This window comes from Coffea arabica, chromosome 2c (genome assembly GCF_036785885.1).
Source record: "Coffea arabica cultivar ET-39 chromosome 2c, Coffea Arabica ET-39 HiFi, whole genome shotgun sequence".
In the NCBI taxonomy this organism is placed as follows: Eukaryota; Viridiplantae; Streptophyta; class Magnoliopsida; order Gentianales; family Rubiaceae; genus Coffea; species Coffea arabica.
In genome coordinates this window covers 22,419,452-22,440,902 of record NC_092312.1, presented here as the reverse complement: position 1 = coordinate 22,440,902, position 21,451 = coordinate 22,419,452, and the positions used below count along the sequence as shown (strand labels likewise).

At 36.5% G+C, this 21,451-nt stretch overlaps 1 protein-coding gene across 1 annotated transcript; it reads right to left on the bottom strand.

Moving 5' to 3' along the window:
• Window positions 1-13,542: 13,542 nt before the first annotated feature.
• Window positions 13,543-21,321, bottom strand: LOC113724063 (uncharacterized). The gene is made up of 2 exons (XM_027247007.2): window positions 19,870-21,321; window positions 13,543-15,236 (listed from the first exon to the last, which is right to left on the bottom strand). The coding sequence occupies exons 1-2, from the start codon at window positions 21,319-21,321 to the stop codon at window positions 13,719-13,721; spliced, it is 2,970 nt and encodes a 989-aa protein (XP_027102808.2). The 3' UTR covers window positions 13,543-13,718.
• Between the last annotated feature and the right edge of the window lie 130 nt (window positions 21,322-21,451).

Genomic DNA, 21,451 nt, shown 5'->3' with positions numbered 1-21,451 from the left:
GCATCATCCCTGAGCTCGGCCTCGGCCGTTTCCCTAGCCTACTGTGTAGCCGACCTCGGCACCCCCACCTCAGCTGCACGCTGATGATGTCAAACCATCTGACATCGCCCAGGACCAGTGCTTTATCTGAAAAGCACTGGAGGCACTTAATGGCACCTGCACAATCCTCCCCGTCATCATGCCCAGGCAGCTACAGTGTCAGAGTCAGACCTCCTGACACGGGACAGAGCCGTAATGACCAGAGGGTGGGTCCCACCAGCATAAGCCCTCCGCTCTGTCCTCTACTCTCCCTCTATAAATACCCCAGACACACTCCCAACAAGTAAGCACACTGTTCATTTGCTTATACTCTTATTATTCTCGTTCTCATACTAACTTGATCGTCGGACTGATCCAGGGGAGAAGCCCCGCCACTCACTTCGGACACCGAGGTTCACTTCGGACACAGGAGTTCACCTCACTTCATCTCAGAGAGGACTGATCCAGGTCGGTCTAGGTACCAACCGAAAATCACCTCTTCACCGTCCTTTCCTTCCCATCATCATCACATCTTGGTTTGCGGCATAAATTAAAATATTTTCTTTACCCCATTAAAATGTGATTTTTATGATAGTTACTGTAACCAAATTGGTGTACGAAAGCAACAAAAACTTAATCAAACTATCTTATTTGCAACCAGAATCTTGACCAAAAAAAAAAAAAGGACAACTACCTGATTTTAAAGAATTGAAAATCATAAGAACCATTAGAAACTAATCTACGTACAAACGAAGTGCTATAAGAATTTGTGGTTATCTGTACTAAGCATTTAGATTTGGCATAGATATTTATTGTCATTTTATAAATTTCTAATTTTGTTATCTTTACAAAAACTAATTTTACTTTAGTTATATAACACACCTATAAGCAATTTTTACTTTAAACATCTAACTACATATTCATCAATTTTAACCATTGTAATTACCACAAGGACAATAGTTATCATTTCATTCAAAGAATATCAAGAGATCATTGGAGTAACTACCTCTAGATTTGTTAGTAGTTAAGGGTCTGATCCTTGCTTTTGTACAAAAAAAAAAAGAAGAAATTTTTGTATAAAATTGATTCACACAAACCATTTTACATCTCTAAATTGCACATACAGTGTATGCGTGCGCTAGTGTGCCCTTAGCACTAGCGAAAAAGAACTTCTCCCCTCATAGCTTTTTTGGGGGAAATCCTGGGCACGCTATTAGAAAAGGCCCCAGTCGACCAATATAATCACATTAGTCGACCATACCCGTGTATTTTGACATGCATTGGTAATATTGAAGTTTAGTTCGCATATCAATTCGCTATGCCTCTTAGTCGTGTAAATTTTGATCCTCAATAATTAATTGGCGATTTGATACAACTTGTAGTTTGCGTATTGGCGAGATTGATTGCTGATGTCTAATGTGTATATTTTGTTGAATTATTTTGTCGGTTGAAGATTTTGATTTTTCCCATTTGATATTGGGATTTGGAATATGTTTTAACTCGAGATCAATTTTGGGATGATAGTGAAGTAGATTTGTATTTCCGCGTGCATTATTAATTAATATTTGACATTTGTACTTTGTGGTTGGAGTTAATTATGGAAGTAAAAAAACCATTTTTTTTTCTTTGAGTTTATAGTGGAATGAAGCTATTAAAGGTTGGTATGTTAGTATTGTTGGCACCTCTCATGTGTTTGCTGCAGCTCATTTATTGAGACCTAGCAAATGGCTTGATAATTAAGAAGTAAAACGCAGGTACGTAGTAGACCACGACTAATGCTAATAATTATTCAGTCATTTTCTTGTACTGTTTCCATTGCACTGGTCTTTATCTCTGCAATTCATGTACGTGATGCCTTTCTCTGAAAGTGTTTGCTTCCCCCCCCCCCCCCCCCCCTTTTTTTTTTCTACTATGATAGGCATTATCGCGAGTAAAAGGGGAAAATGTTCGCCTTGTCTCAAAGATCAGGCTAAGCTGCGTTATGTTATTGGTGAAATGGAAAAGTGCTACCTAAATTTCAGAACATGCTAATTTCACTGGTCAAACTCCATTCTTGTGGTGCATTTGCTAAATCTCAGTGGTTCTGGATGGCAGATCATCTGAGTTTTCTTCTCCTTCTAATAAAAGTTCAAAATTTTGCAGTACACATTCGTCCGCCCCCTAAACCTAATTCTTGGCTCCGCCACTGGATCTAATGTGTCTAGTCAATGAGCATAGCATTTTATCTCTGAAATCCTAGTGTCGAACAATTAGTCAGATTGCCACAGTTCCACTGTGACCGTGGTAGGGGGATTTGGATTCATTGCCACCACGAATGAATATGTTGTGATCCACTTAATCTCCGACTCCCAGGGAGAGTTTAATAAGTTTGTTACTGGTTATGCGATACTTACTTTCTCTACTACTAATCATGGTATTAATGTTACAAGAGACGACATCTTATGGAGTTGGAGAAAGCTTGGAGACAAGTGTTGTTATGAGAAAGATCTAGACGATATGTTTTGGTGATGGGATTTTATTATTGGAAAGTTTTGGATCATGAATGCATCATCTTCTTCGACTTGGATGACCACAAATTTCAAGACGTTCCTCTGTCACCTGCATTTCAGGATTATTCAACCCTGATTGCGGGTTTCCAACTTGGGTATACCGGAAAGGAAATTTTTGTTTGGTGGATCCATCAGAAGAAACTACACAGCCCACGCCAACAATGGAGATATGGATGCCAACAAGGGCGAAGAACAACAATATGGCAACAGCATTATCATGGAAAAAGGAGTACAGCATTCCATTGCCAGGTTTTAATCTTCTTCTTCTTCTTCGTGTCATACAATCTTGCAATGTTTGTCCATATTCCTTCTGTCAACATTTACTGGATTGTGATAATTTCCAAAAGCTATTGTTTGTGGGGGGGGGGGGGGGGGGGGGTATGTATGTTTGCTTCTTCGAGACGAAGCTTATTACGGCCTACTTTCCTTTTGTTGCAGTACTGGTTAGAAATAAAGAGTTTATGTTACTGTAAGATGCATGAACTGAATTCAAGAGATGTTTAGGCTTGGACTTAACACATAATATACTACTATAGCCAGGATAACAGTGATAAAAAATATATATATATATACATATCCAACTAACGGCCTGCAATTATCTGAGTACATCATGTGAAAGTAAAGATCATCCTAATAAACAAAACATTTCCAAGTGATTCGTTGATTCGAAATTTTTTTGATGCTAAATGCAGATAAGAATCGGTTAACTTAATTCTACTAACTAATTATGTGTTTTTGTTGATTTTCTTTCTCCCGAGTTTTGCAACCAATCTTGTTTGTCTCTCATTTTCTCATTCTGGTGGAACTGGATTCAAAGGTTCTATACAACCTTATCAACGGGCTTAGCAAAGCTCCAAGGATTACTATTACTAGGGGAAGGTTTTCTTTTCTTATTTTTTTCCCTTTTTTCCTAGAACAGTAGTAATAAAAGAGAACCAAACCAGGCTTGCTGATTTTCTAGAGAATCGAGGATGCAACTCAAATTGTAATCCTGCTTATTATGTGGCAACTTTTCCTTCCTACCTTAGCTACGGGCAATACATATTGGACTAGAAGCTTACATGAGGAATATCTGTGTCCCTCTAGTTCCTTTTACTCCTTAATTTCATTAGGACAGTGATATTGGTAATCACTTGCTTCATTTTTTTTTTTTTCAAAATAAAATTTGTAAAGAGGATAAAGTGCCAATACAAAAAGTGGATAGCAATGCTATCACCATTTTTTTTTTGGGGTAAATTAGCAAGGGTCCTGGCTAGAACCTACACCATCAAAGGTAATCTCAAAAGAACAATATGAAAATATTTTTTTTTCTTGTTCTTTTTATCTTTCCACCTCAACCCAGAAAAATTGAATACCTTCCATAATCGAAGGACCATTATTTGACGTATGCTCGTTAACTTTCACCATCACTGCTAATTGTTATTTTTATACACAAGAATTGAACCAAGATAATTTCTAAAGTATATCATTTTGAACCACTACGGCATCACTAGAGGTGTCAAATGGGTGATGGATCATGATTAGGTAATAGGTATAATGTTGGGTTAGTTGATGTATATCCATTCAATGAATTGGTCAAAATGGGTCAGTCCATTTAATAAATGGGTACAGGTATATCTAATTCTCTATGCATGGCTCCCTTGTTCTTAATTTTTTCAATGTTGTTTGACAAAAAAATAACGTTTTTTTTATTATTATTTGGTTGTTAAAAAATTCAAATTTATCCACTTAACGTCTACTAAAAAATTAGTTTAAATGTGCAATTAGTCTTAAGTGGGTGTAAATGGATAGTGCGAGTCAACCTATCCACCAATTAAATAGGTTTAATTGAATCACTCATTTAAACCTATTCAAAATTCATTGCATACTCAAATCCATTCATTAGCGAGTTGGTTTAAACATATCAACATAATTGAATTGTAATTGATATCTATAGGGGTCTTCCTCCAGGGGTTGATGTGTTACACATTGCGTTGAATGTGAATCTGGCTACATCAAGTTGGACTAGTAATACTAATACCATATTCTGTCCAGTCTGAGATTTCCTCTAGCAACTTTAGGATACTGCGAAATTGCTCGTACATTTTTTTTTTATTACAAAGTATGAAATCATCGAAAAGTTACCGGTTTTTCATTTCCAAAGTGATAATAGTGCCACTCCAATTACTATTAACCGCACCTTATATCTTTTATAATTTTTGTAAAAGAACATTAACAAAATATGGTGCCAATAACAGCAAGTACTAGAGTGCCAATATGATCATTAATTGACAGAAACTGTAGTTCTGTTTATATATCACATATCTCTGATTGAACTACAATTACACTTTTTCATCCTTTTTTTTCTTGTATTAGAACTAGTACTTCATATATAAAAAGATTACGTGGCTCAATATGCAATGGCCTCCAACTAGATACCGTGCGAACTTGAAGATGACTTTTTCCCTTCAGTACTTTTGAGAAGCTATCAAAGAAACAATTATGAAAAGTATAAAGGACAACTTTATATTTCTTGTGTTTGAATGTTCTGTGGTTTACGTCAAAGTTTGAACTAAACAAAATGAAGACCAAGTACGTATCTTAGGTACTAAAAATTAGAATTCATGCTTTTCTTTCTTTCCATTTTCCTAGTCAAACTGGTATATATATAAATATACTAGGATCCTAAATTTCACCGGCTGCAGCTTGCCTTTTTATACAGGACAAGCATTTTTTGCCTACAACGTAATACTAGGAAAATGTGCCTGAACAATAATATAGTGTAGAATAAAAACCATCATTGTGTTGCAATCATTTAGGTTTGCTTAATTTAAAACAATCATATTAGTGGATTTACTGGAAAAATTTAGCCTTTGTAGGTGCATAATTGAATTTTATTTTCATTTTCTGGCTTTTCGTACTTCCTTAACTAATGCAAGAACCTGTGAGCCCTTTTGATATCATTCCAAAGAAGACTAAAGGTAGTGAAGTTGAAAGCATGTATATATTTTGAAGCACGCAGGCAAGACGTGGTTGTGTGAGGGCATTGAGTGTATAGCTTACTCAAGAGTGGCATGAAATCATGGTGTTTGTAGCGTGAACCTAAGGTAACTCCAGATGGTACCTCAAAAGAATATCCTCATTAAATTAAAATGTAAAGATAGCTTGAAACAAGGGAAAAAGAAGCAAATTGTGTGGAAGAATGCAACACAAAAGAAAAAGGTAGCACGAAGCTGTCTTCTTCCACTATACAAATTTGAATGGAAATAACAGTTTTGCTTGCTTGCTCTCGCTCTCTTTATTTCATAGGTAAGCTATTTGAATCCTTATGCCTCTTCTTTTGTTTGCTCAATAAATGAAGGAGAGAAACATTCGGCAGCCTCCTCTTTTGGCTATATTGATTTGGTATTACTTGCTTTGTATTTATTGAGTTGGTTTTTTGCCTGATTTTGGCTTTGTGCATGGTGTCTAAGCTAACAATTTAACCTTTACTTCTTGCTAATTGTAGATTAGTTGAGCTGTTGAAAAAGGTTAAATGCTCCACTCTTGTGATCTTCCATAGGTGGAAATGGAGACTGTACTAGCGCGGTTAGGTTGTGAACCACACACACCTTGATACGGCAGTGAATCAGTAATTTAAAGCTGTCATGACTAGTTTTCTTACATATATACAAGTAGAAGTTTTCTTTCTTCAGTAAATTCTATGAATATGAATTAACTGTAAAAAAATTCTCATATAATTGGATATAGAACAATATGATGCAAGATTATGGGGTCTTCATGAACTGGTGAATGGATAATTTACATGCCAATTTGAGAATTGACTATTGAATTACTACTCCCAATATGTGCCACTTCATGAAGGTTTAATTAGAAGGTAAATGCTGTTAACGACTAAAAACAAACGTAATCACCTTTTCATTTATCAAGAAGTTCTAACTACAACTCCTCCATCGGAGCAGCGAATTGAATAATGAAATAGATAAAGATGGGTCTTGGTCCTCCTGGATATTAGAGTACATTGACAAGAAATAATTCTCGTACAAACCCGATACTTAAAAAATGATGCAATACTCTGTTTGTACTATATTGCATTAAATGCCTTGATCTATAAATGGCTAGAAAACTTCAGTGCAAGTTCTTTTCAATTATATGAGAAATGCAACTCAAAGATAGTAGTTGCCTTCAATTTGCAATCCCTTCATTAAAAATAAAAAACTATGATGAAAATGGAGTTGACCTATCAGTTCTTCTCACCGGAACAAGAGGGAAAAATCTTGGACTCGTTAGGTAAGTAGCATGATTAATTTGTTCAAACACCATTAGGTATCAGTTACATTACTTTCTTCATCACATACTATTTTTAACTGATCGGGCAAAGTCCTATAACCATCCAACCATGTGTATTGTGCTCGATGCCAAACTGCTCATCTTTTTTTTTTTTTTTTTAATAAATCAAATTTAGGCTTCAGTTCAGGGACAAGAGATTGACTGGACAGTGAGCTGGACGTGATAAATTTACCACCCTGATGAAATAACTAGACTTTCCTTTTTCTTTGTGTTTATAATTGGAATGGAAAGTGTACACATAATCTGGCAAGCCATTGTAGTATGTGAGGAACCTTTGCTTGATAACACCACCACTTTAGCTGAAGTATGTATTTCTATTAGGGAAATTTGCCAAATTGATTCCTAACATTTTCACAAAAAACTTTTTTAGTCTATAACATTTAAAATCAGCCAGAATAGTCCCTAACATATAAATTATGAGCCAGTTTGGTCCTAATGCTCGTATTTACTCATTTCTTCGACTACAAACAGCACACCTCTCTCACATGGACATTATTTTAAGAGCAAAATCGGAAAATATTCGTTAATCCATGATTTTACAGGTAAAACCCCCTTTGGATTCCTATTACTTTTTCCCCTTTCCCTCGACACCATTTTGCAAACTAACCGGAAACCATCAACAAATTTCACCTTCTCAGTCAAAGCAGCTTTTGCACTTTCCTTGATTTCCCTGTCCCCATATCAAACCCTCAAGCCCTTCTTCAATTTCACCATACCTCTCAAAATAATTCAACAAAGTCTCAGAACTCATCTCAGTTGGTTGGCACATTCTCTACCAATTTTATTGCTGACAAACCCATCAATTTTATTGCTAGGGTTTTCTAGGGCAAGCAAGAAAGACTCAACATTCTTGAAAGTAACAAAACCATAGACTTTTGATAAAAATCTTGCGGTAGGATGGGATGTCATCAACGATGGAAAGAACAGTATGGAGAATTCTAGGATGGACAATCGCTGCTTCTGAAGGATTCAACAATTTGGGATATCGTGAAGGATTGCAAAATGCAAAATTTCACCTTCTTCAAACTTCAAGTTTTCTGGTTCTCTTGAGATCATCAGGCTTTGGAATAGTGGTGATGGTGGAATGCATCTGATGGAGTAGGTGCAGGGAAAATGACTCAAGATTGACTCTAGGAGGAGTGGGTGGAGTTATGGAAGAGTAGCCATTGAGAACTTGAGTTTTGAAGAGAATATTCTCTTTCTTTAAGAGTCTAAAACCATGGATTAACGAATGTCTTCCGATTTTGCCCTTAAAATTATATCCACGTGAGAGAGGCGTGCTATTTTTAGTCAGAGAAATGAGCAAATACTAGTATTATGACCAAACTGGCTCATAATTTATATGTTAGGGACTATTCTGGCTGATTTTAAATGTTAGAGACTAAAAAAGTTTTTTGTGAAACTGTTAGGGATCAATTTGGCAAATTTCCCTTTCTATTATAGTATTAAATTTAACCCCCAGTGTGAAATGATGCAGTAAAAAAATAACTAAAGAAAGAGAAGTGCACAGTTCCATGTCTAGCAGTTTGAGAAAAGTAATTATGGCGGGTCACAAAGATGGAAGACTGAATTGGAACAAAACGTCCAAGTTAGACTGACAAAGTCGTTGAAAGTAGTACTATTGATTAAAAGCTATACATTGATTCAAGTTGATGACCCAAAAATCCAGAGTCACCAAAGAGGTGTAGACTAGATTCGTGGTTGCTAGAGTTGAGCTTTAAATTCCATCCATTTGGATACACAAATACAGCCGATCGATTAGGATTAATTAATGTTAGCAAGAAAGTGCAGTTCCAATGATGTAACTTGTGATGATGTATTGTAGTCTTTTTGGTAGAAATATGAAGAAAAGAGGTGAAAAGATTATTGTTGACTCGTTCCTTTTGGGGGACATAATTTGGAAGTCATAAGCCGGCAAAAGTTATCATGGGTGGTTTCGTTTGTTTCTCCAACCTTCAAAATTCCACACGAAGAAGGCCAATCAAGACTTTCCGCACCACTTACCACTCGGTGTCATGGATCGATTGCATGGTGCATAGAAATGTGAAGGCACTTGCTATTAGGTTTTTCTCGTCTGTTTTAAGTTTCTTTCGTTTTCAATGGAAGCAGGACCGACCCACCGACGCAATGCGCCTCACATCCAACTATAAAAAGCCACCCAACCCAATCCTCTCCTCCCATAACTATGCTCACTTGATTTATGTGGCTTTGGCTGATTTGATCACCCATTAACTAAAGATTAGCGTTATCAAAGTCAAGACTTAAAGAGACTAGGAACTCGTCTCCAGATTGGTGAAGGTTTATGATTTTTTGTCACAGCCAATTATTCAGATTTTATGCTTGAAACTTGCTTACAAATAACTAGCTATTTTTGCAATTCATGCAAATTTAAAGCGTTAATTCTTTTCAATCATACTAAAAAGATTTTGTTAAAGATGTGCTAATGCCTCTACTTAGAATTGACCTAGACAATTGGGAGCCGTAATTGTTAAATCCTGATCCAAAAGAAGAATCAGGTCTGCTTAATTTTCTTTTCCCTCGTCCTAACTCTCATAATAGAAAGTTCTGTTGAAGTTGAAGATGACACATCCACTTATATGTAAGGACAGAGAATCAAAAGTTTTCTTTTACTTCTTGAATAGGGGATTCGACGTTCTAATCCCAGTAAAATGTGCCATTGGAATTGCACGCGATGCGCAATCTCAAATATCTCATCCACTGAAACTATAAGAAAAACGAAAAAGTTGTAAAGAAAGAAAGCAAACAAATGAAGTGGTGGTATATTCTAGCATTTGGTCATGGTAGCAGTAGTTCTGATTGCACTTTCCTTTAGGCTTTTCCTTTTTGTGTGAAAAGCAAGATAGATAGGGGAGGAATCCCATTAGGCATTAATTCTGTGTAAAGAATATTAGCATGATCATTTTGACCTTAAAAAAAAAGCACAACATTGCATGGATCCTTCTCCATGGATCTTTCGATTGTTTTCAATTGAAAATACGTGTAACTCTGCTGAAGACTCCGGATATTTCTGGCCGTGGAACCGAAATTTCTTATACACACTGGTTCAATTAAGAATCAGGTTTCATTTTAAAATTAATTTTCTATACAGTGATATAATGTAGTAGTATAAACTATCACTATTAAATACATAACAATTAATCTAAATTTGAATTTAAAATTCAAATATTGTATATGTATTATGTATTCAACCGACCTGATATTGTATACATGTTCAATTCAGTGTATATAATATTAACTCTCCATTCTAACAAAAATAAAGTACTTTAGAAGGTCGAATAGAATGCTTAATTAAGGTTGTGTTTGGATTGCATTTTTCATGATTTTTCATGGAAAAATTACTGCAACGATTTGATGTATGTGAGGGAAAAAGGTAATAGGGAAATGTGATTTCGGAAAACGACGTAATTTTTCGACGAAAAACAGCAATCCAAACAAGGCATAAGATTTCACGATAACGGCCTCAACTTCTTTGGAAACATCCGTTGTCCCCCAACCAAAGATTAATTAAACAGGACCACATCCGTACCTCCTTAAACATAATCTAGTTGAATGAAAGAACAAGTCGTAGATTGCACAGGAACTAATAAACATATAGTACGCCTAATACAAGTTGACTCAATTAATAAGGACGGATCAATTTTTTTTTATCAAAGGCTGTGCGTTCAAATCTCGCCGTCCATATAAGGGTTGTATAATTCGTGTTTTGAATTCCGATATCGATGTGAGGACTGTATTGATAGATGATTTGTAAGAGTTTCTGATTGTGTATTTGAATCCTATTATCAATTTGAGAACTTTATTGGTCGATGATCTGTAAAAATCCACTTTCGAGTGCATGTTTTAACTTGTGATGGTGGCGAGTTGAATCCATCCAAACTTTATCTATCCAAAAAAAATATATAAAATAATTCAACTGCAATAAGCATTTTTTTAAAAATTTTTAGGGGCGCTAAATCCGTAAGCCGACTAAGGCCACCTTGCCCATAAATTTGATTGGTTTCGTCATGTATCAGAGCTTTGACTTTTGATTATTGTGCATTGATAATTTCTGTTGACCGAATATCCATATAGTTAGTTGAGCACAGAAAATTCTAAAATATAACCAGAAACTAGAACATCGTTGGTGTTGAATAACTCTGCTCTGGAACGAAACCTTCAAATGTCACCGATAAAATTTCTACTCTTTGAGTCATCCATCCATCTTGAGAGATGTGGTGGTCGAAGTTGACTTTATTTCCAACCCCAGAACCATGAACCAATGGACAAACAAAAAGGTAAAATGCCCAAGCTTGCAAGTTGGATGGTTGTTGAATGTTGAAGAATATTAATTAGTGGTTTAAATCAAATAGCTACTACATATTTTCAACAGCTTCAATTCTTTTTCTTTTCCCTTTTTTCTTTTGAATTGGAAAAAAATCAATTAAGTTCTCTTTGCTTTAGTTGGTAAATTTTTTTTTTTTAAATTGGATATACTAGTTGCAATTTGAATATATCCAAAAGAAAACCAATGTGGTCGATTTTTTTTTTTTTTTTTTGTCGACACAGGGATGTTTGGGTCAATTCTTACGGAGTCCAACTAATCCCCTGCGGCCCGAGCCCGGCGCTCCAACCCGACCAAGGCAGGATAAGTGCACAGGCGTCCCAATAGCACAGTTTCGAACCCGGGACCTGAATGTCCCAAGTAAACACTGCTACCATGTGGCTAAACTCGTGGGGACAAATGTGGTCGATCATTGGTACATAAATTTGCCTTTGTATGCTACTAATGGAATGGTACTGTGATTTTCTGCTCGACACGTCTGGAGCATGTTGTTTAGGCAATGAAAAGAAGCTCCAAGTTACTCCAATTTCCAAAAATTACAAAAAAAAAAAATTGGCTTGCTGAAAATGCTGGCCATATAGTTATGCTTTGTGGCACTAAAGGAAACCCAACATGACATTTGATCCTAGGAAATGACAAGTGTCTCCTTATATCACTTTCAATGTGTTTAATAATCAAACCCTAAATTTAAAAAAAAAAAAAAAAAAAAAACCCATCTAAACCTGACTTTGTACTTAAGTCGTAACCCCTGAAGAATTATATATAATTCCTTCATAAACAAAAGTCGTAACCCCTCAAGAACTATATACAATTCCTTCATAATAGAAAGAAGTCGTAACCCCTCTAAAATTCGTCTCCTAGCCTTTGCCATTGGCTCTAAAGATGTAATGAATACAACATAATTAAGGAGAAAGTAAACGATAAAAAAAAATCAAAATCACAAAGATAACGCTTTAAAACCTATGTTTACAGGATTCAGTCGTTCTACTTTATTAATTACTTACTTGTATTTATATTAGACGAAAAGAATATAGTAATTTATTAGTGTTCTTTTTCGATTATTTAAAACAAAAAAAAAAGAAAGAAGAAGAGGTAAGCAGTAGAAAACCAAAAGCAAGCAGGTTGGCCAATCGATATCCACTCATCAATGTGAGTAAAGGCTGTGGTATATTTTCACTCACCATGCATGAACCTGATATGATACTACTAGGCTCTCTCATTGATAACACAACACAACACCAATGACCAAACCGTCCATCAATATTCCCCTCCAACAATTAAACAAAGGAAAGCATTTTTCACTTTCCATTTATCTTTTCAAGAATTGAATAGTATAAAAGCTTAATGTAAATTATTTGCTCCTAAAAATTGAATTGAAATTAGACTATTGAATTCTGTGGAGTGCGTAGTAGGCTGAAAATAATTTCAGATCTTCAACCGAAGCCTGGAATAGTTGCAGGCACCACGGAAAGTAAAAGTACAAAAAAGATGAGAGAGGAAAAGAGGAGACAAAGACAAGGAAAGAACAGAGGAAATGCTAAGAGGGAATTAGCTTCCTCTGTTGTTGCTGAGCTTCAACTCCACCGAACTCTGGTACTATTAGGACAGTTGTGACAGGTGGAACTTGCCTTTTATCATTATTTATTATTTCATTTCATTCACACACCTTCCTTTCTTAAGCAACTTCTTTCCCCCAAAAAAGCCAAAAAAAAACAAAAATTTTTTTGTTCAAGAAATTACAAAGAAAATGCCTACTTGGATTGATTGAACAGGTGGAATGGAAAAGAAAACCATGAGATCAGAGCACTTTCGATACTGCTTCAAGTCTTCCAACTCCCCCCTTCCCCACGCGGTCAAAATAGGGGGGAAAATAAAAATAAAATAATGAAAGCCACATTGAAATGGCCAAACTGTGATCCGCACTTGGTAGGAAGCCGAACCACTGCGCCCCACAAAACTGATTCCCTGTCACTGTAGCGACACGAGAGTTAATCCCATTGGTAAATATGAACGATTTGTTCTTTGTTCAGATCAATTACTTGTATTGGAGTCTCACTTGGGATTTTCCTCCTTGTCACCTATAGCATATATGAAAAAGCAACCAAAAAACATAATAGCAGTACCGTATTTCCATTTTACCGAAAAGTGTTGGCACATGCAAGAGCTCTTTTCTGCATAATCTTGTTCCAAATTTGGAAGAGTTTTAGCTATCAGTACTGATTAAAATGAGTTGCCTTGGGTTAAATGATGTCGTAGCTGTCAAGAGTAACAGGATTTGGAATGAAGCGAATTACAGGCCAATGATAAGTAAAATGGGCAAATATCAAGAAACCCTTTCTATCCAATGGTTTAAATTACATTCTGATTAGTAAACCGATGGGATTTCATTCATTCAAGCTACCCAAGAAAAGTTCATCTGTTACTGTGAATCTACTTCTTCTTTTTTTTTTTCCTGCAAAAAGTTCCTAATTTGAAGAGTTTCATTGCTTGAATGGGTTGACAAATTCAGCATCAGAAACTGCAGAAAGTTCGATTTGACTGATCTCATCATCATCAACTGGAGCTGGAAGATTAAGATCTATGAAAGTCTCTCCAAATCTTGAAAATGGTTTAGCTGCAGGACTAGTCCTGATACTGACATGTGTGGTTGCTGCCGCCGCTGCCGCCGCTGCCGCTACTGCAGCTGCACCCATGACATGTGATCTCTTGTGCCCACCTAGAGCCTGACCTGATGAGAAAATTCTGTAGCAAACTGGGCATTCATGTATCTTCTCTTCAACCACCGCACTAGAAACTGCAGCAGCTGAGGCCGCATTCCCTGTTTCCACCCCTGCTACTTCTTCCTCTGTTGAATTGCTGTTGTGGGCTTTAATTCTCTTGTGACTGGCTCTGTGCCCCCCCAAGGCCTGATAAGAGCGAAATGCTTTGTTACATGTTTCACATCTGTACTTCCCCCTAGTCCTGCTCTTGGTTACTTTAACCACACCAAAATCATGACAGTACTGGCTCTTTGCATCTTTATTCTTTTTCTGCTTTTTTGGTTCTTCATGATCAGCCTTTCCTTCCTCTGCCTCCTCCTCCTCCTCCTCCACTTCTTCTCCTCCGTACATGGCTTCTTCTTCATTGTCTTCTTTCTTCCACTTGTCTCTAGATAGCATCATCAAGCAATAAGCAACAACTTCTTCTGTGGTGGTATCAGAGATTGAACTAACGGGTTCAGCATCCGCAAATGGTAATTCACAAGAAAACCTGCCCTGTTTTCCAGACTTGGGCTTTTTCAGTTCTGCCATCCTATCATTAATATAACCGGAAAATTGGACTGCATCCGAAACTCTTGATTTCCTAACTCTTTTGGATCTTCTACAAATTGGATTCTTTGATGACTCGGTCTCACTCTCCCTATCCTGAACAACAACAGAATCAGCAGCAGCAGCGGTTACCTCAACTCCTCCAAAACAGAATTCTTGATCCATCACCATGCCGACCTTTTTCTTTGGATTAATCTCTTCATCTTCTGACGATGATGATGATGAAAAAGATGATGATGGCACTGACTCAAACTCTTCACTAATTTGCCTCTCATCATTAATGTTCATAACTTCTTCTTCTTCATGCTCCTCTTTGATGAATTCCTGCTTGGCCTTGGATGCTGCGCACAGATTCATCATGTGAGATCTCATGTGCCCACCCAGAGCTCTGCCATTAGCAAAATTCCTAGAGCATAGCTTACATCTGTGCTTCTCCATATCAAAGAAGCCAAAATCAACTTCACCCCACCAAAAAATTTTTGCCTCTTCTCTTTTCTTTTCCCCCCGCCCCCCCTCTAACTTAGGATTAGGACTCTCTCTCCCTTTATGCTTTTGTTTTTTGTGGAGAGAAGTGCTTGGGAGGCTGCTTCTTCCTCTCTGGTTTGAAGCATAAAGAGAGTGGAAGGAAACTAAAAAGGAGTAGTTGACAAGCATTTCTTTACACCGAGGAGAGTGACTATGTATATGAGCCTACACGAACAACCATTGAAAATATATATTATTATAATAATAATAATCTAGTAATGCAGTCTTGAGAATTCGGTTCAGATTTCTTTAATTTGAGGAAGTAAATCTTTTTTTGTTTTTGGTTAAAAACGGCAAACAGCAATAAATTAAGAAATTGTACTGCTTAATTAATTGAGGGGTATGCATGAAGACGTGTAACATTCGAGCTTTTGCATTTAAGTCTATCCGCATCTTTACATTCCTAAACAGCCCTTAATAACTCTGTTTCTTTTCTTTCTTCCTTTCTATTCCTTTTATCTTTTTTTTTTTGGTGGGTTTTGTTGGATGAATGATTAATATTACCTATCTTGCAAGTTTAATGTAACCAAAATAATCCAATAATAATTAAAGAAATGGCCCCAAACTAGTTAGCAGTGACCTGAGAAGAAGGGAACAACTACAACCTCAGTAGGATATGGTGTTTGACAGAACTGTATGGGCTGGTGGTATACTCAAGATTAATAACGGAATGTGGCTGCTTTGGTAGAGTAAATTTCGAGTAATTAAATACAATTAAAAGTCGAAAATCACTTAAATTAAAAGCCGGTAGATTCTGTTACCTTTTGGCTGGTAAAAAGGGGCCAAAGTACAAAGGTTTGGAGGGTGGGGCTGGTTCAAGAATGCCATTCCATGCATGACGTGGGAATTCATCTTGGGGGACATATAGATTCATAATTAATGAGTCATAAAAAAGATTAAAGAGTTTGGCATTATATTTGGAAAATCTGCCCCTTTAATTTTGGATCTTTGGTTGAAATGTGTGATAAAAATGTGGGGTGGGGAAATGAGGAGGAAACTAACTTCTTTCCTTTGAGAATGGAGTATTCTAGGGGAGTAAAGTAAATGCCGTTTTATTTGGGCAAATTGGTGGACCTGGTCCTCCTTCTTCTTCTTTTGCCTTTCATTTGAACAAGCATAAGATTTTTTTCTTTTGGGTTGAGTCGGAGGCTTTGAACCCATATCCTACTGCTTACAATTCCTCTCATCTCATCACTCGATCCAACCCCGTCTACCGAACAAGCATTAGATGACATACTACGATGTAGTTTTCATCTATTTCTTTTTTGTTTTCCCCATTACATGTACAATTAGCCTCCAACTCAGTCCTTGCCCGGTGATTTGTTTTTTTCTGTATTTTGTACGATGAAGTTAATGCTAGAAATTTCATTGGAACTAGTCTGAAGATTTCCAATTACATATATAAAAAGAAAATGTAAAAATCATCATTGGCGTAGTTATTTTTTTCCCTTCTCATTTAGTTTTTTCTTTAAAGATTTTTTCAACAAGTGCCCAACCATTGAACACTCGTTAATACGCGCAAATCATACCCAACCTATCCTGTATACGTACATACTAATAATTATTATCCACCTTTATAGTTATACACTTTTCCAAATTAACTTCTTTAAGTCAATAGTGTGGTCAAGGTGCAGAAGCTTCTCAATAAGAAAGAGCTTATATAATAAGTAAAATTTCAAATTCTGATTTTGGGCAATAGTGCTTTTGGATCAAAGATGACAAGCTCAAGAATTGCATTTTAATAAGGGTCGAACGCTAATGTTTAGCTGAAAGCATCCATTTCAGCTTAATCAAGCTGTAGTAATTGAAAATCTTCAAGTGACTTTTATGCTAAAATCTTCTTCTTTATTATTATTTTTTTTTTTTTTTGAAAACGTACGAGAATGTCTCTTGAATGCTCACTCACCTATGTATTGGTTTGTATAAATGGCACCTAATGAATTACATTTGAAATAACAACAGTGCAAAAAAAGAAAAAGATTTTCATTAGGGTTATATGTATATATGGACCAAAAGTAGACAAGAAAAGAAATACGAGAGGTTCATGATAAGAAGTTGTATTTAGGGAATTCAGGGGCAGGACATATAACTTGTCTAGTGGGAGTGCTGGCATCTTCATGAGACAACTACTATATATATATATATATATATATATATATATATATATATATATATATATATATATAGTGGAAGAAGCCAAGAAGGGCTGTTTGACATGTCAATAATCAAATTCCTAAAATGGGGCTAAAATCTTTCTTTATATATATATTTTTTTTTCTTTTTCTTACTAGGTTGCAGGTCTGTATCTCCAACTTGGTCATACACTTTACAATTTTACCAGAAAAACAAAAAGGACATGCATTTACAAGCTGCAGTATCTTTTCCCAAAGTCATGAACTTTAGACGGTGAATCCACAAAATCCTCCACCCACTGGTCCAAAAAGCAGTAACAAGGGAAGAAGATGAATAAAAACTAGTCGCTGGCACGATTTTGATTAGTCAAATTTAACAGTAGCGTCTTTTCATTGCCAACAGACTTACATTATTCATTCATTGTACAACAAATATTCTTTTTCCTTCTTCTTAACTGGGTTGGGTGGGGGAAATTTTGGCATGAGAGGAAAAAATCAGTTGAAAATGACATTCATCTAATTCGTCTCAGAAACTCCACAGTGAATTTTCAACGTCTCGAAAATTTACAAATGCTAACAGGTGTGTGCTCGCGCGCGTACACGCACACATATATTGTGACCAGTCTTTTCATCATTTTCACACATAAAAATTGTTAATTACTTGGCACACTATACAAGAAAATAGTTCCATAACTTATACTAAACTCAAAAATATATATATATAGACAGGATCACTAACTGCATGTATATTATTATCATTAGATGTATATACTATATGGTAATTAATGTTAATTTAAATATAAAAAAAAGTACCCTTTATTCCAAGTAGACGCATCTTATGCCGTAAAAAGAAAAAAGTAGGCTGAGTTTAGAATACGATCATGGCAAAATTTGCGGGATTAATTCAGGGGCCCTTACAACTTCACTGTCAAGTCCCAATCATTTTTCTTGTAGTTTTGCGTGTTGGAGGGACAGTCAGAGTCCAACAACGCGTAACCCATTTTTGGTACTACACCACTCGTCTGTATACTGTAGAGGAACTGGACTCTGAACTCCCTTCCTTGGCTGCTTAATCTTTTGTTTAAGGTTTAATATCATGCATGGGACAATTCTTCTAAGTTTTGATAATCTAGCTACCAACTCCCTAGAAAAAATGAAAAAGCAAAAGCCAAATTAATTAAATTAATTCTGGCAACTACACTTTCAATGAACCAAATTAGCTCTGGCTCTTAACTTTTAAGTTCTCTCCTTTCTTAAACCAATAACTCATAAAAATCTGAAACTTAAGTATATTTTAGGGGCTATATTATACGAGTAGCTTTATACACTTTGCTGGTTGCATTTGAGATTTTAGGGTGTGGCTCCATCATTTGCCAGGTGAATTAGTCCATGTCTTCATGACATGAGTAACATGATGGTTCTAGATACTACATAATCATCATGGGATTAATATTAAAAAGCTCAATCTCATTCCTTGAACCCCATTCATAATTGACCGATTCAATCACTTTGAGTAATACTCCACGCAAGTCAACTCACTCCAATTTGCACAATTACCTTAAATTTTGTTATTTCAGCATGATACCCATTGCGCGCAATGGTGTGATGGGGAAAGCAATAATACTTATTGTAAATGCATAATTTCAAAATAAAACGAGTTCATTATAAATTCCCAAAACACTGCCAACTAATTTTTCTTTCCATACTTTTGGTTGCCAACAGTGTTATCAAGTAACTTATCAATCCATATATCAAACTAATAAGTGGTCAGCCGAAATTAATTCTATAAATGCAAGGGTAATGTTTTGAGAACTGACGCCTAGTAAGTATTAATAGCTCTTCACAAAATTTGCTTGTACATCTATGAATATGCTTGATTTCGTTCACAGATCATATACAAAGGAATGACAAAGAAAAGAAGACGGTTTCAAGTTTTTTGGTATTTTCAATTGCACTTTTTCTTTTCTTTTTTTTTTTTCCGTGAAAATTGGAGCTCTTTGAACTTTGCTTTAATTCATGACCTTTTGAGTCTAGTCTAAGTTCCTCGTTTGTCAACATTATCAACGAGTCTAGCATCTTACGCGGACTTTAGTCATGGTTGAATTCAATGCCTAGTGATTCTCTACTTCTTCATTTTCTCAGGAGCACTTATAATTCTTCGAAATCTATGAACATGAAATTTGGCATACTACAATTGAGGCAGCAAAGCATAATTGCGGAAGGTAGTTGTCGCTGGTTACTCTTTGCCCAGAAACGTAGTGCCCAGAAATGAGTAGGGTAACTGATAAATTACAACAGCACATTGCTAATCAAGAAAACCAGAAAAAGAAAATCAGTAATTCTGTTATTGTTTGATCCCTTGCACTTGAAGCTGCGAAAATCTGTTTCTTATATAATTGGCTAAAATGTTGGCCTTCTTTATGTACGGTATACACGGATACATGGCTTTGATAAGTTTTTCAGAATTTTCTCTCAAAAAAATATCCATCCCTCTACAGCTCTTTCAAAAAGTGAACAGAAGTAGTATAAAAAGTGTCACGAGAATGAAAAACTTTCCATGTACATTTGGATCGCTAATTATGAGTATTGTGCATGATGATACAAGAAGACGTATAATCAAATCTCAATTTGGATCAGCAATAAAATACCTAGGGGTTAGTGTTGACTCGAGCTGTTGAACCAATTCCAACTTGTAACCACTGTGAAGAATTTCCACTTAAGTTTATATCTTTGAGGTCACTTAGCTTTGCCAGCTCCACCTTACTATCAGCTTCATCGTCCGCATTTTCAATTGGACCGTTACTACAATTTATGTTGTTCTTGTTGATATTGTTACTATCATTGTGGCGATCATTCTCGTTGCCTTGATCATCATCGTTCTGGTGATGGCAATTCTGGCTATCACATTTTGTTTCTGCACCTAAATTGGGCGTCCATGTGTGAAGGCGAATATCAGTAGAGACCTCAAAGCTCAATGGATTTTGAGGCCTTAATATGCCCGATAGTTCATGATCGCCTTGAGTTGCCGGGATGTTGAGATCTAGTGTCTCGGACTTGTTGATTAATGGTGGACCCTGGTGTAGTATTTGATGATCCATGTGATCATGATTGAATTGCAGCTTCACTAGCGAAGAAGTTTCCTGGGAGTTGGAGGTGATCCAATGGCACCTCTTGTGTCCACCCAAGGCTTGTCCGGTAGAAAAGACCCTGTGACAAATTGTGCACTCGTGCACTTTGGATTTTCTCCTAGAAGCTCCTGCCATTGTTGGGCCTTGTTCGAATTGTAAGGACGAAGGAGATTTGGATGGAAAGAATTCGTCATGGATGGTCACATCGTCATCAGCTAAACTGCTATCATCTTGCTGATCTTGCTTAGCTGCAAAACAGCCCTTCACCTTCTTGTGACTTGCCCTATGTCCTCCTAGTGCTTGATGAGAATTGAACACTTTTTTGCATGCTTTACATTCAAACAAGCCTTTGGATGCACCTTTAGGCTTGTCTAAAGGGACTCGACTTGCAATTAGGGGAGTGTTAAAGTAGGCCGTCACCGGATTAATCCGCCTTTCTTCCTCCTTACTGGCGGAAGCACAAGATTCTTCCGGCTCAACTTCAAACCTAGCATTTGCTAAATCTACTAGGCATCTTGCCAGGAGGAGATCTTCATCCTCACTTGAAGGATAAGCTGAGCTAAAACTGCCCACTTTAGTCCTCAATGACCTCTTCCTTTTAGACCATTGACACCCTTTTCGCTCCCCCTCGTACTCTCCATCAGATCCTGGAGAAGATACCAATGACTCAGCATCGTCAGAGCTACATTTGCCATGTTCAAGGAAAGATTTCCATGAGGCAAACTCTTTACCACAGTTCTCACAAATCCTACAACTTTTTAGTCGATTCGGATTTGTCCTTAGCTGGTACATTCTTCTACATGTCCTATCAGCCCCTCCAAATTTATCCTCCCAATCACTTGCAACATCATCGTCATCAAGACTTCCACCTTCATCTCCAATACCATGAGCCCTCATATGCCCACCTAAAGCTCTCCCACACATGAAACCCTTCTTGCATATCCTACAATAGTGTTTAAACTTTGGTGGTTGATCTTCTGTACAATCCATGAAAATAAATTTTTTTTTAAAAAAAATTTATTTTAAAAGGAGAAGAAGTTAATTACTCAAGCACTGGGAAATATGTACAACAGAGGGTTGGAGCCAGCTTCATTTTGTAGCAAGAGTTTGTTCAATTGGA

Bases quoted from the DNA above. Each gene is read 5' to 3' on its own strand.
- LOC113724063 (XM_027247007.2), bottom strand. From the start codon at position 21,321: ATGGATTGTACAGAAGATCAACCACCAAAGTTTAAACACTATTGTAGG. The intron at 15,237-19,869 runs GTCAACACTAAC...TTGTTCGTGTAG, and splicing joins GAATTGGTTCAACAGCTCGA to GCTCATATACATAGTCACTC.